The 13,655-nt window shown below is 48.0% G+C and overlaps 1 protein-coding gene across 6 annotated transcripts in view; it reads right to left on the minus strand.

Moving 5' to 3' along the window:
- CCDC88C (coiled-coil domain containing 88C) overlaps positions 1–13,655 on the minus strand; it is a 129,671-nt gene that overhangs the window by 115,117 nt on the left and 899 nt on the right. For all 6 annotated transcript variants that reach the window (XM_036843677.1, XM_036843675.1, XM_036843676.1 and 3 more), the window contains exons 2-3: positions 13,116–13,216; positions 6,223–6,331 (exon numbers count right to left, since the gene is read on the minus strand). In XM_036843677.1, the coding sequence (XP_036699572.1) occupies positions 6,223–6,331; positions 13,116–13,216 (210 nt within the window). The remainder of the gene's footprint in view (positions 1–6,222; positions 6,332–13,115; positions 13,217–13,655) is intronic.

Genomic DNA, 13,655 nt, shown 5'->3' on the forward strand with positions numbered 1-13,655 from the left:
TCCTCAAAACACAGATATAAGCTACAACAAGAATACCCGTCTCACAGCCTTACTCTTTAACCTTTAAAGAGTGGACAAAGTAATTTCTCCCCTACAAATTCAATACACTGTATTACTCATAAAGCAAAAGCCACTGGTACCTGTAGACAGGGACTGAGCAGACTCTAAGTTCCCTTGAACACGGTCTCTAGCCACCAAAGCAAAGCACATCACACCCACCTAAGGAGACATCACTTTACCTAAAAACCCTGAGACTACACGAATGAGACAGTTTACTTTGTTCCCACCAACAATGTCAAATACACATTTCCTTCTATTCTTACTTTTGACAAGTCTTCCGTTTTTTCAAACTGAGTGCGCACATTCCTAAAGATAATTCTAACTTTTAGTAGTCAGCCCATGCTTATCTAATACAAATGCCACAGAAAGCTGACAGATCTCAAAAGCAAAAGCAAGGCTGAGTGGACAAGGGGTACAGGCAGTATATGGAGGTTTTATCTGAAGAGATGACGTAAAACAATACGTATACGCACACAAGTTGACGACAGCGGTACCTCCAGGGAGGGAGGGAAGGATACCTGGATGCAGTAGAGGCACACCGGGGACTTCAATCAGAAAAAAATTCTTGAAAGAGAGGTCTGAAGCAAATATGAAAAATATTCACATATGTTCATATTTATTTCGAGCAGATACACAGGTGCTCATTATAACCATTTGTATTGTTTTATTTTTAATTTTTCAAAGCAATGAAGGAAAAAAGAGATTATAGAAGATAGGGCAACCCTGGACTGTTTCTTCTGCTGAGAAGAAACTATTCTGAGATAAAGAACAATATTCTGGGTCCATTCTAGCCTTCCAGCCATGTGAGAAACCAGAAGAGCCGAGTTCCAGGAACTCATAATACAGAACTACAGAGCTTCCTCGAGGTCACCTGAAACTCTAAGTCTTGGTGGTCTCTGGCCATTATGCGACTGCAGAATTTCAGAACCACAAGCGCCCACCCTCTTTCGGACAGATGAGAACTCAGGAGGCCCACAGAAGGAAAGCTGCCTGTCCCAGTGCTTGGCCAGTGAGGGGAGATGCTCGGAGAAACTCAGCCAATTTCCCATTTCAGAGTCAGTCCTGCAGGTGGGTCCCTACATGCACCTGAGGGTCCCGATTTCAGGATCGATACCTACATGTGAGTCAACAATGAAGACTTACATCTCCACCAACACACACTGCACTTGTCCAGGCCGCTGTGTGAAGTGCTTCCCACCAGCGGAAAGCCAAAGAAACCTCAGAAACTTCACATGACAATTAGGCTCTAAGTGTCGTGAGAAGGAGCTAGATCACAGGTGTCCAGGGCAGGGGACGGCAGCTGACACCATGAGCAACCCCCCAAGGATAAACATGTACCAGCCACCTGCCGCACCGGGGATTTCTGCGTATACTACTAGCCTTATTTTCCTACTGATTCCACGATCAAATGAACATGCATTCAACGTCCATACTCAAGGCTCTGAATGTAAACAATGAACCATTCTATAAATCCAAATTTTAACTGAAAAGGACTCAGAAGAAAAAGAGTTTGGCTGTTGAGTGAGTAAAACAAGCCTCATGTGGACTTCCCTGGTGGTCCACTGGGTAAGGCTCCACGCTCCCAATTCAGGGGGCCCGGGTTCGATCCCTGGTTGGGGAACTAGATCCCTGCATGCCACAACAAAGGGTCCGCATGCCCCAACGAAGATCCAGCACAGCCAAAATAAATAAATAAATAAAAATAAATCTTAAAAAAAAAAGGAAGTGAATTGAAGGACCAATTTAAAAAAACAAAAAAACAAAAAAAACAAGCCTCATGTGATGCTGGGCTCAACACTGACCAGCCAGGCGGCTCAAAGCAGCGTGCAGTTCTGGTCCAGGCCCGCCTTTCCTCCAGGCCTCTCCGCAGATGTCCCATTTGTGGATGCTCATCCTGACCAGCCTTTCCTTCCTTAAAATTCGCAGACTGAACTGGGAGCTCTCCCCAAGGTCCTGTCCAACTTTGGCTTCCTCTGCCCCTTCCCAGCAACTCCCTCAGTGACACCTATTCCCTCTGGTCACCTTCTCATCTTTGCAGCCTCTCCTCAGAGCCTCTGCTCTTCCCGTCCTGGGGCAGATGAGATGCGTGTCCACTGTATGTGATGGAGAGGAGTTACCTGGTGAGAACTGAGCCCTCTCCGCCCCAGGAGACCTGGCTGAAGGTGCCTCTCCTAGGCATCACTAGAAATGCTCGAACCCACTAGTTTCCACGAATGTGCATCAGAATCACCTGGAGGGCTTGGTAAGCTGCAGACTACTGGACCCCCACAGCAGGTCTGGGGGAGGGGCCTGACCACCTGCGTCTCTAACAAGTTCCCAGGTGATGCTGATGCTGCTGGTCTGGGGACCACACTTTGAGAACCACCTCTCTCTCTCTCTCTAGCCTGCTGATTCCCCCTCCTGTCGGAAGGATGTTAAGACTCAAACAGCTGGGGAACTTCTGAAAATGCCGATTCCAGGCGCCAACCCCAGAAGAGTCCAAGCAGCAGGTCAGAGGGAGGCCTGAGACACTGGTGGTCAGGCTGAACCTGGCCGTGCTGGTTCTCACCCACTGCCTGTTCTCTGCCCCAGAAAAATGTCAAGGACCTTTTTGGTCTCCAGAGGTTTTCAGGGGCAAAACTTGAGCTTCCTTGTGAAAGAAGCCCATGCTATTCACGAGAGGCCCCTGTCCCTGCTGACTGTTCCCGCCCCACGTGCCTCAGAAAAGAAGGGGACAGCCTGGGGGCGGCCAGACCACTGCTTTGCAGACAAGACCCGGGGCTGGACTCCATGACTTTGGTGTGTCTACTGAAAAGCCATGGCAAGAGGAAGTCCCCCTCCCGAAGGGGTGACCTCCCGCCCTCCCCAGCCACCCCAGCCAGAGGAAGAACCACGTTTGTCTCACTTCACCCCAAGCCCTTACAACCTGCAGGGTCTCTCTCACAAGGAGATGCTGGGCAGTACTGCTTTTGGAAAACTTCCTTGAATATCCCTTTACAATAATAACCAATTATTGTTATTGTATGTTTATGCTACAATTGTCAGGTGGTAAGGAAACAGGCAGGGTAAGCAATTGTATATATGGCCCGACCACAATGGTGTAAAACAAAAACTATTCAGGCGTCTGTCATACAGAGTGAAGTCAGTCAGAAAGAGAAAAACAAATACCGCAGGCTAACACATAGATATGGAATCTAAAAAAAAAAAAAAAAGGTCATGAAGAACCTAGGGGCGGGACAGGAATAAAGATTCAGATGTAGAGAATGGACCTAAGGACACAGGGAGGGGGAAGGGTAAGCTGGGACAAAGTGAGAGAGTGACATGGACATATATACACTACCAAATGTAAAATAGATAGCTAGTGGGAAGCAGCCGCATAGCACAGGGAGATCAGCTCGGTGCTTTGTGACCACCTAGAGGGGTGGGATAGGGAGGGTGGGAGGGAGACACAAGAGGGAGGGGATATGGGGATATATGTATATGTATAACTGATTCACTTTGTTATAAAGCAGAAACTAACACCACTGTAAAGCAATTATACTCCAATAAAGATGCTAAAAACAAAAAACAAAACAACAACAAAAAACTATTCATGCAAAAACTGGAAGGAAGCTCTAAAAATGTTAATAGTGATTGTCTCTGGGTGGTGGGGTTATGAGTGGTTCTTTTCTTCTTGCTACTTGTTTGTTTTCTAAGCTGTTTATTAAGAGCACATATTACTTATACAACCAGAACTAAACTTTATTTTATCATAAGTTGGAAGGAAAAAATACACAACAGAACACTGCCCACACCTAAGCTGTGTCAGCCCAAATGGCGGTGTCCTGCCAGCTTCCTCCAAGTGAGCAGGGCTGGCTGAGGGTCAGGGACGGCTCACGGCCTTTAGCAAGTGCTTTCAGCAAACATTTGCTCCGGGTTGGAGCTGAGGCTGCCAACACACACCAGACCTGCCCTCAAAGAGCTAACAGCGCAGAAACAGAACAAGGATGCAGGGTCCTCTTTCCTACCCGTAAGTCTTTCTGGGCCCTGAGAATGGACTAGTGATCGTTTCCTCCCTGTGACTGTTTCCCATCTTCTGGAACTCGGCACGGTGCCCTAAGAGGGGCACGTTACCTCCAAGTAGAGGGTCTCAAGCCCTCTGGCCGGCCCAGACTGGACTGTCAGAGCTGCTGAGTGCCACCAGCATGCGTCCTACCGGGCCGCCAAGCCCAGAGGGCAGCACCTGCCAGGCCAAACAGCACCAAACAGGTGCAGCTTGCAGCAAGCACCTGACTGTTCCGCGCTGCGCACAGAGCCAGAAACCTCACCTCCACCCCAGTGCTTCCAGGGAGGGTTACCGCCTCCCAGCCACACCTGGGGCAGGAGACTCACCTGTCCAGAGTCAGGGGTCTTGTCTCCAACTGTTAGCGCCATCTGCTTCCCCTGGCACTTAGCACACAGCATCGAAAGCACTGCTTACCATGAATGGTGCCTGCAGCCAGAGCTCAAGCCCCGAGCAGCTGCTAAACCACCACCACGGCCACCGGGCAGCCCCTGCACGCCCAGGCCCAAGTTCACTGGCAGCACCCGTTTCCCCTGACTATGGCTGTCATGAGGGAAGCACTAGCTGAGACCCACCTGCTGACAGCATGCCCAGCCCTGACAGTGGCCCTCCTCAGCAAGGAAACAAACCCCCGTCACCCCTATAGATCCAGTTCTCACAGGGCTCTCGCTCACCCCCGGACCCCTCCTCAGCACAGCTGGCATCTGTTACTAAAGCAGGGGCCTGGTGCTAAGCCTCCCAAAGGCTGCTCGGAGTGTCCACAGTGCTGTGCCACCAACGGGCCATGGAACGAGCACAAGGGGCTTGCTGAATTGGCCACACAAGCAAAACATCCCAGCACCCCAAGCCTCCTCTCATGTACCCCGACCCCAGTGGGAGGAAAATGGAAATAATCATCTCAGAAAACCCAAGACACTGTCCACTCCCTCCTTTTCCCTCCTTTCTTCAAATCCAGCAGCAACCACAGCCCTCTGCAGGAACTGGACCCAGCACCCAGCCCAACGCCACAGTGCAAACTCCACCTGGCCGCCTGGCCAGCGACCTCAGTGACCTCAGAACCAGCACCACTGCACGAGGGCAGAGAGGGAAGCCACAGCTGGGCGGAGGGCTTCCTCATGGTGACAGGGACCTCATGACTCTGAAGATGCTCCCCAGCCCCAGAACCAAGACTAAGTTACAGCCCAGAAAGCTGAGTGCTGGGGGAGGTCCCAGAGGCAGAGCGCTCAGTGAAACCCCAGTATGAATCTGGAAGGGACTGGTTCTTGAGCAGCGATTCTCAAACTGTGTTCCCTGGGGTCCTGGGAACCCACAGAGATGCCCTGGAGAAAGAGGGGCTGAGCTGAGGGCGCTAGAGTCCCCCAGCCCTCAAGTCAACCAGAGTTGCTAGGGCTTCACCTGGGGACTCAAGACAATCACATGGGGGAAAACGTTTCACTGCTGAGTTTGACAATCAGGGCTCTGAGGTGCAAAGTTTAAATCTGTTTCCCATCGACGCCGGCCATCTAAAGATCATGAACATCGTCAAAGATTCTCACCCAACCTTCCCGAGGCTGGGATGGGGATTTTCACAGCCCTTTCCCCTTTGGGCCCTGTCGTCTGACCCACCGACTACCTGCTAATGAGATATGGGGAGCATTTCACAAGCAGACACCCCATACTGTGAACCCGGCACTCCCGTCTGCCAGCTGGGCACTCACTGATTATATATTTGGCCTGAACATAACCCTTCTGTGGTCCCTTCTCTCCCTCAACCCTTTGGATCACTCCTGCACAGACTCACGGCGCTGTGGGTGATAACCGTGTCGGGCTGCCCCTCCCAGAGCCCGTGCCAGCCAGGCCCCACTCGACTGTGTGCTTGGGCCGCGGCTGCGAACCAAGGCTCGTCTCTGGGGCCCTCACAGCACCAGGCACGATGCTTTGCACACGGCTCAAAGAACATTCCCTGGACAAAGTAAAGCAATCCCACCTCTGACCCTTCTCACAATGCCAAAAAAAGGGATGCATGTGCAAACACACCAAGTTTCAACAAGCAGATGCCTGACCATCGTTTCCTCTCGGCTTCCTGTGGGGAAACCGTTCAAATGACGGTATTGCCGGACGCACAGAACCCGGGGAGGGCGGCGCGGAGGGGCCCGCCTCACCTGGTAGTAGGTCTTAATGTTTCTCACCAAGATGGTCAAGTTCTGAATGCGAAGGTTCACATCATTGTTGACGTGTTTGTTGATGCGTTGATTTGTTGGCCTGGGATCTCTAGGGGAAGAAAAATGAGAATGGAAAATTGCATCTCCCAGCATCTGTCACACCCCATCCTACCCCAGCCGCTACTGAGCATTCGGTCCTCTCCAAGCCTAGGTTACTATGCAGCTGTGACAGTGTGGCTCAAGTCAAGTCCTAATTCTGCCACTGCCAAGCCGTGGACCTCTGGGGAGCCACATCACCTCCTGTCCCCCCCAAGCACCTAGCCCCCCACCAGCCCTTAAGCAATGTTATTTCTGGCCCCAGAGCACCCATAAACAACCAAGTGTCAGTGCAGACCCAAAAGTTGCACTGTGTAAACATCAATAACCTACCCCCAAATATATTTCAAGATTAAAAAGGATTCAAAGCTGACCAAAGCAAAATACATGAAATATCAAGAAAGATGGAAAAGGGGAAAACAGTACACTTTCTGACTTCATAAACCAGTAAAATTATTAATGTTCCATTTCAAACTGGTCTCCTGCCTATGTCACCAAATTGCTCTTGCCTGTGATTTACATTCCAGGGGCACAATTCTATCTCAAAAAACCGCCACCATGAGTCTGCGATACTATGTGGTGTACAACACACCCTACGAGAAATGCGAAGAGACACAAATAATTCATGTGGGAAACCCCCAAAGTGTCATTTATTTTCCAATCTCAGGCAAAAGTCAGGTCTGCTTGTGATGAAACTAGAAATCTGAATCAAGTTATTTATAATTTCACTCATCTCCATACAGGACATTTCTCAAAAATTCTCAGTGTCAAAAATATTTCCTATTTGAAGAGAACAGATTCAACGGAACGGATTTCTCTTCCCTCTCTCCATGTACCCCACACTGCTTTTCCTAACATAGCCCTCTCTGCCATTCGACTGTCCCAAGGCACCACAAAGGATGTTTCATTCAAATGAGGGCTGTCTTCACAGTTTCTTCTGTCATCCGAGCCCTGTGCTAAGGGTGCTGAGCCTCCCAGGGGCTGGTGTGATGGAGGAGAGACAGGCCTCTTCCTCCTTCCTCGGTACTCGGGCCCCTCGATGATGATGATGGTGATGATGATGATGAGAGCACAAGAAGGGGAATTTGGGGAGTTAAGCAAATCAATTTCAATGCCATTCAGCTCATTCAAAGCCAATAATGTATACAAAGTTGACAAACAGGAAAAAAAAATCTAAAAATAGAAATTATTTAAAATGCCACTATAAGCACAATTTCTTAATAACACAAGCTGTTTAAAATTCAACCATTAAGTAAATATTTGATATAAACACTATGAGTCCCTACACTGTATTGTGTATATGCAAACCCCTTTATGAATCACATGCAATACAATCAGCCATGGACTTTATTCAATCATCCTGTATCTCCTAAAACAGTCATATGGGCTCCTTGGGACAACCAGAGGACCTCTTTTCAACTGTCCTGGGACAACGTTTCTTATTGTCCCCACACAGTACTAGAATCTGGCCAACCCATTTACATGTTACATGTTTCTCCTGGAGCCATTCATTACTGAGAAAATAAAGGTTAACAGTTCAGTGGAAATTAATTTAGCAGCAGAGGAGGCATTCAGAATTTAAACCACAAAGGCATTTTAGCTACAGAAGTGCACCTAGCACGACAAAGTAATTTATCTTAAGGGTGCAGTTCTCCTCCCTTTACCATAGAAACCTTAAGAGATGAGAAGCAATTTCATAAAGTAATGAACGTGCTTCCTAAAATAGCAGAACTTCGAGAACATGCAGGGCTTTTTCTGTTTTGTCATTATTGTAGTCCCAGCTTTCATTAAGTCAGACGGGACCCCCTGAGGAGTGCCAGAAGCTGGACGACCTTGGCAAACATGTGGACATTCACTGCACGGGCAATGGCACAACACACACCCAGGATCCAGGGTCAGGGCCTGGGAGGCTGTCAGGTGACGTGGGTCGGGGAGGGGGTTCTATATGAATAATTAGACTAATTATCATGATCATTAGCACTCCCTCCTTTAACTCAGGCTCTCAGGGTAAAGAGAGATTAGGAAACAAATTGAAACAAAAGTCAATTATGGTGAAGGAAGGCCTATCCCCACTCTGCCCAGCACTGTGTAACCCCGACCTGTCCCTCAGCAGGAAGTGGGTTAGGAGCTACTGATTCTGGTTTGGAAATGGGGCCAGGACTGGCCAAAGTTCTCTGGGCCCCACTGTGCTCATCTGCAAGATGACCACAGGATCCTTCCAGCACTAAAAGGTTATTATTCTAGGGAGGCCAGGTCCGCACTGGCACACGTGGTACCTGGTTCTTGATCCCAGGAAGAGGACATCATAGAACCACTGCAAGACTGTTTCCCTGAAAGCCATCCTTAAGAATAAGGATCTTCTTTGTATGACAGCCCTAGAAAGCAAAGCCACACAGCCCCACATCAGGATGTCAGAGGACAGGACAGAGACAAGGGTGCAACAAAGCATCTGGTTCCTTGTCCGAACTTGGAGAGATAAAAGTCCACAGTGTGGGCCCCCGGGGCTTCCTTCTCATAAAAACTTCTAACTTGAAAAAAAGAAATCAACTCTCCCTAAAATTTTAAAGAGAACTATAATTTAGATTTATAGCAACCTTGCCTCCCTCCTTTGTGAAAAGGCCAGCCCCCAACTTTTCATCATATTCCAAAGACTTCCTAAATTTAAAACTGAATCCAAAAAAAAAAAAAAACCCTGAATCGAGAAACTATGTTTGATACAGATGATGGAGATATTGATAATCTATCATAGGTTAATAAAAAAGGTGTTAAGCAGTAGCCTGAGCCCAAATTTGTATAAAAGTACATTAGGAACATATATTATACGTATATACCATAGACAACATCTGGGAAACACCAAAATATTAATTCTGCTACCTCGACATGGTAAAATTACAGGCAATGCTTGTTTTGCTCATCTGTATGTTCCAACCTCCCTCCAACAAACGTGAATTTTGTGTAATTTTTTACAGACTCAAAGGCCGCATGAAGAGTGTCATATGCTGCAGCCATGAAAGAATATCACTCAAGTTCATGAGTAAAAATCTTTTTTGCTCTAACTCTCTAGCACCAACACAAACTCATTCAACTAATCACTATCTGCCCCTGTATCCTCAGCTTTTACATCTGCAAAATGGGAACATAACTCCTCTTCCAGCACACTAAGGCAAAAAATTATCATTCAAAGGCTTTTGAGAAGCCTAAGAAACTCTCGCATTGGTCTGAGGCTATTACCAACTTCTGAATAACTAATATATTATCCGTAATTTTGCAGCTAGTACAAGGGGTTAGAAAGGAGTCTGAACAAAGCAAACAGTGTTGGATTTAATGCAGGCCTTGCCCAAGCACAAGCTCTCAGTCCCAGCCAGTCCTAAGTTCTCAGCTGAACTCAACAGCCATTACGTCAATTCAGGTGTCCACTCTCACGTGTACAGATGTGCACCATCACACGCACGTGGGCACACACACACAAACCCAGCTCTGGGCTTCACGCTAACAATAATGATGACTGACATTTGTTGGGCATTTCCTATACATGCATAATCTTATTTAATCCTCCCCAAATCCATAAAATACCATCCCCCTTATTACAAATCAGGAGATTGAGGCTTAGAGAGTAAAAGTAACTTGCCCAAGAGCACTAGTAAGTGGCAGAGGGAGGATGTGAACTTGTCTGCCTGATGCTAGAGTCAAAGCTCTTAATTCTCCTATGAGACCACGAAAAATGTGTCCAAAGTGAATCAGACACCTAGTTTTTCCCTTGACTACCAGCAGGTACCCAGAGAAACTGCATTTACAGAGGAGCTATTCAGCAAGTTTTCCCAAGCATCTCCATCCACGCCACTCAATGCCTCACTTTCATTCAGGAATTCTCCTAGACCTGGGCCTCCCCTGAAAGCTGAGCCCACAGGGCTTTCCAGCTTCCAGGCACTGATGTCACCAGGAGGCCAGGGCCCAGAGACTACTACCGCAGCCTTCTTCAGTTGCCAAAGACAATGCCCAGGTGCAGTCACGTGACCCCCAGCCAGCCTCCATATGGCTCTGAAGTGTTAGGTAACACGCCTCTTATCTGAACTCCAGCAACAGGTTAGCGCAATGCTCTCTGCAATTTTCTCAGGTCCTACCAACTTGGAGAGAATTTATCAAAATAGGCAAACTGAACACAGTTGGGGCTACTAGCGCGGGAGATAAGGCAGAACAGCCTTATCACTCACCTGCTAGTTAGTCCAACGTGTCTCCACTTGGCAGAAGTGAAAACAGGCTTGGCTTAAGTAGTGTTAGATGTGGGGCTAGGATATGGGTCCCAGAGTCCAGTTTTGCCCTAGATCTTGTTGGGAGAGAGCTAAGGCTAAAAAGTATGCAGTAATCTAGGAGACTAGGAATGTAGGAGAAAGGTAGACAGAAAAAAAAAAAGAACTCTTAGGGGGTGCCCCAAATCCTTTCTGGATTAAGAAGGTGGATACAACCAACGCCAATACCTATTAAGTGGCAGGCACTATGCTAACTGCTAACATCATTTAATCCTCACAACCATCTCTTAAGGAAGGTACTTTCCTTCCCACTTTACAGGTGAGGAAACTGAGAGATTGAGTGATGTGCCCAGCATCACAAAGCATGCATGAGAGAGACCTAGGGTTTGAACCCAAGCTGGCTACCTAGGCTTTCAACACTAGGGTTGAAATTCTTTTTTTTTGTTTTTTTTTTTGAGGTAATTTTTTATGTGGGATCTTAGTTCCCCGACCAGGGGTCGAATCCGCACCCCCTGCATTAGAAGCACAGAGTCTTAACCACTGGACCACCCAGGAGGTCCCCTTGAGGTAACTTTTACACTTAGGGTGAAATGCATATATCTTAATTTACACCTTGATGAGTTTTGAAAGATGAAATATACTCCAGTCAATATACGGAACATTTCTACCACCCTCTGAAGTTCCCTTGTGCCCCCTTTCCAGTCAATCCCTGCCCACTTTCAAGAGCAAACAATGCTCTGATTTCTATCACCTGGAGCAGGGTCATTCCGATCACCCAGTCAGTAAACTGCGTGCTGCTTGCGCCTCTCCCTCCTTGATTTCCTCCTTCTGGAAAGCCACCCATCTTCCCCACTGTCCCCTCCTCGGTGTCCAACCCTGGCCAGAGGACCCAGAAGCGCTGCTTGAGGCCTGAAGAGCCACAAACATATCAGTTCCCACTTCCAGCACGATTACCTTGGCGAAGCACAGAGGAGAAAATAACGTTTCAAACTGTCAAGGGGACGGGAGAAGCCCTTCAAACTGAATTTAGCCGCGAGCCGAGTGTGAACCAGTGATGAGATGGCATTTCGCAAAGGAATGGTCCAACAGGCTTTCCTGATTTACAAGCAAGTGGTAAACGCTTCAGGAATTCCAAAGGTCAGGGAAGAAAAAGAAACAGTCCCAGGGCTTTTGTTCTCCCCTCGCCTGGGTGTAAAAGCTGAATGAAAAGGCCGGGGGATACTGCTGCTTTTTTTTAATTAAACAGGACAGCTCTAAGTTCCACTGGTTGCTGTACCCACGGAATCCAGCAATTTTCGGGGTCTAACAGGATGAGGGGGGAAGAGTTGCCAGAACTTGAATATGCCACAAGACAACCCGAGGAAAACTCCTTCTCATCAATGTTCTCGGACACGTGCTGCCAAAGCTGACAACAGATTTGTCTCTTTAGAATCTAATCAAACTCAAGACTGGTAACAGTGGTAGTGCCTTAAAAAAAAAAAACATTAAGACTGAGATGTCTCTCTCAGAGCACGACATCAGGTAACTTCTTAAACCAAAGAAGCAATGTTCTCGGGAAATTTTTTAAAATAGATCTTTGTAGGTAGATGTATTTAAACCACTTTCTGAATATACCAAGGCTGACTGTTCCTCCTCCCACGCGGGCCAAAAACGAAGCTGATTCTCATCAGCTAACGGGTTCATGCTCCGGTATGACAACTTGCTTAGGTGCAGGTGAGTAGGTGAGCATAAGGGCCTGATCCACAGAGAACATCAGGATGTTTTATTTTGCTTCAAGTGCCTGTGAATCACACTGACACTCAGTGCCAATACGTTCCCTGCAGTTCCTGAGTTAAAAACAGAATGCAGCGGCAGGAGCCAACACCTACATGTGGCAGGCTGTCAATCAGACAGGCTCTGCAGAATTCAGCAACAGGAAAGGATGTGGTCAGACCAACATGCTAGCAAGTGTAACTTCCACCAAGACCCTGTTTAAGCCTCAAGCTTCAAGACAAACAGTACCACAGTATTCTGGCTCCCTGCGCCTCTCCCAACATAGTGACTTTAAATCCAGTTCCTGAGAAGGGACTTAACCAAGTGTACTTGCTCTGGGGCAACTGAAAATGGAAGATGAAGGGGAGCTCAGAAACACAGGCGTCCTGACCTCGAATGAAACTTTAGAGTCACTCACGGATGCTCCGGTCCCACCCGACACTTCCTGTAACCAGACACTCTCCGTTACAGTTCCTTGCCCCCAAAAAGAAAGGGTTTTTTTGGTGTCATTACTCAAACAACAATCAGGTCCCTGAGTTCGAAGTCAATTGCACTATCTACACCATGTGGATGACAGTCACTCAATTTCAAATTCCTTTCATCAAACAAGCTGCCAACCCACTGTCCTGGAGTTCTCCATACCCCACAAACGACGAAAAGACACGTTAATGCTGAGATACCAGTGGCCCGACGTGCAAAGAACCCTCCACTGCAACTTCACATTCCATTTCTACAACCTTAAATTTCGACTTGCTGAGCCATCATTCCCTCCTTCCTTCCTCCCCGAATATAACTTACATTTGCAACATGATTTGGTTCAAAAAGATGCCGTCCGCTAAATCCATGTACATTGTCAGGTTGTCCTGGTTGCCGCTTCCGAAGGGGCCAAAAGTTTTCACCTGCGGGGAGGAGACGCGGAGAGAAAGGTAGGAAAAGTCACCTCCACACGCACAGTCTAAAGCTCTCCAGGAGGGCAGAGCCCCTGTGGGCAGAAGGGGGTCACCCAAGACCACCCACCCTTCAACAGCACCCTTCTCCAGGGCCTCGCTCCCCTCCCCGCGCCAGGCAACAGACGCGAGACAGCAGAAAGAAAACTTCCTCGCCACTTTTCTCCGGCGTGTCAGAGCGGAAAAAAAAAATGAAAGGGACTTTTCAATAAATTTCTCACGTCTCAAATCCATTGGAAATCAGTGCGCCCAGCGCAGCCTGTACACGTTCTCACTGGGAACCCCCTAATCCCCACCGCCATTCACCCGCTGGTCTCAGGGGTTCAGAAACTACACGAGGATATTTTGGGGAATGGGTCCTTTTCTCGAATGGTCAAAGCCATGGGGGGCC

The sequence above is a fragment of the Balaenoptera musculus genome, chromosome 2, assembly GCF_009873245.2.
Source record: "Balaenoptera musculus isolate JJ_BM4_2016_0621 chromosome 2, mBalMus1.pri.v3, whole genome shotgun sequence".
Classification (NCBI taxonomy): domain Eukaryota; kingdom Metazoa; phylum Chordata; class Mammalia; order Artiodactyla; family Balaenopteridae; genus Balaenoptera; species Balaenoptera musculus.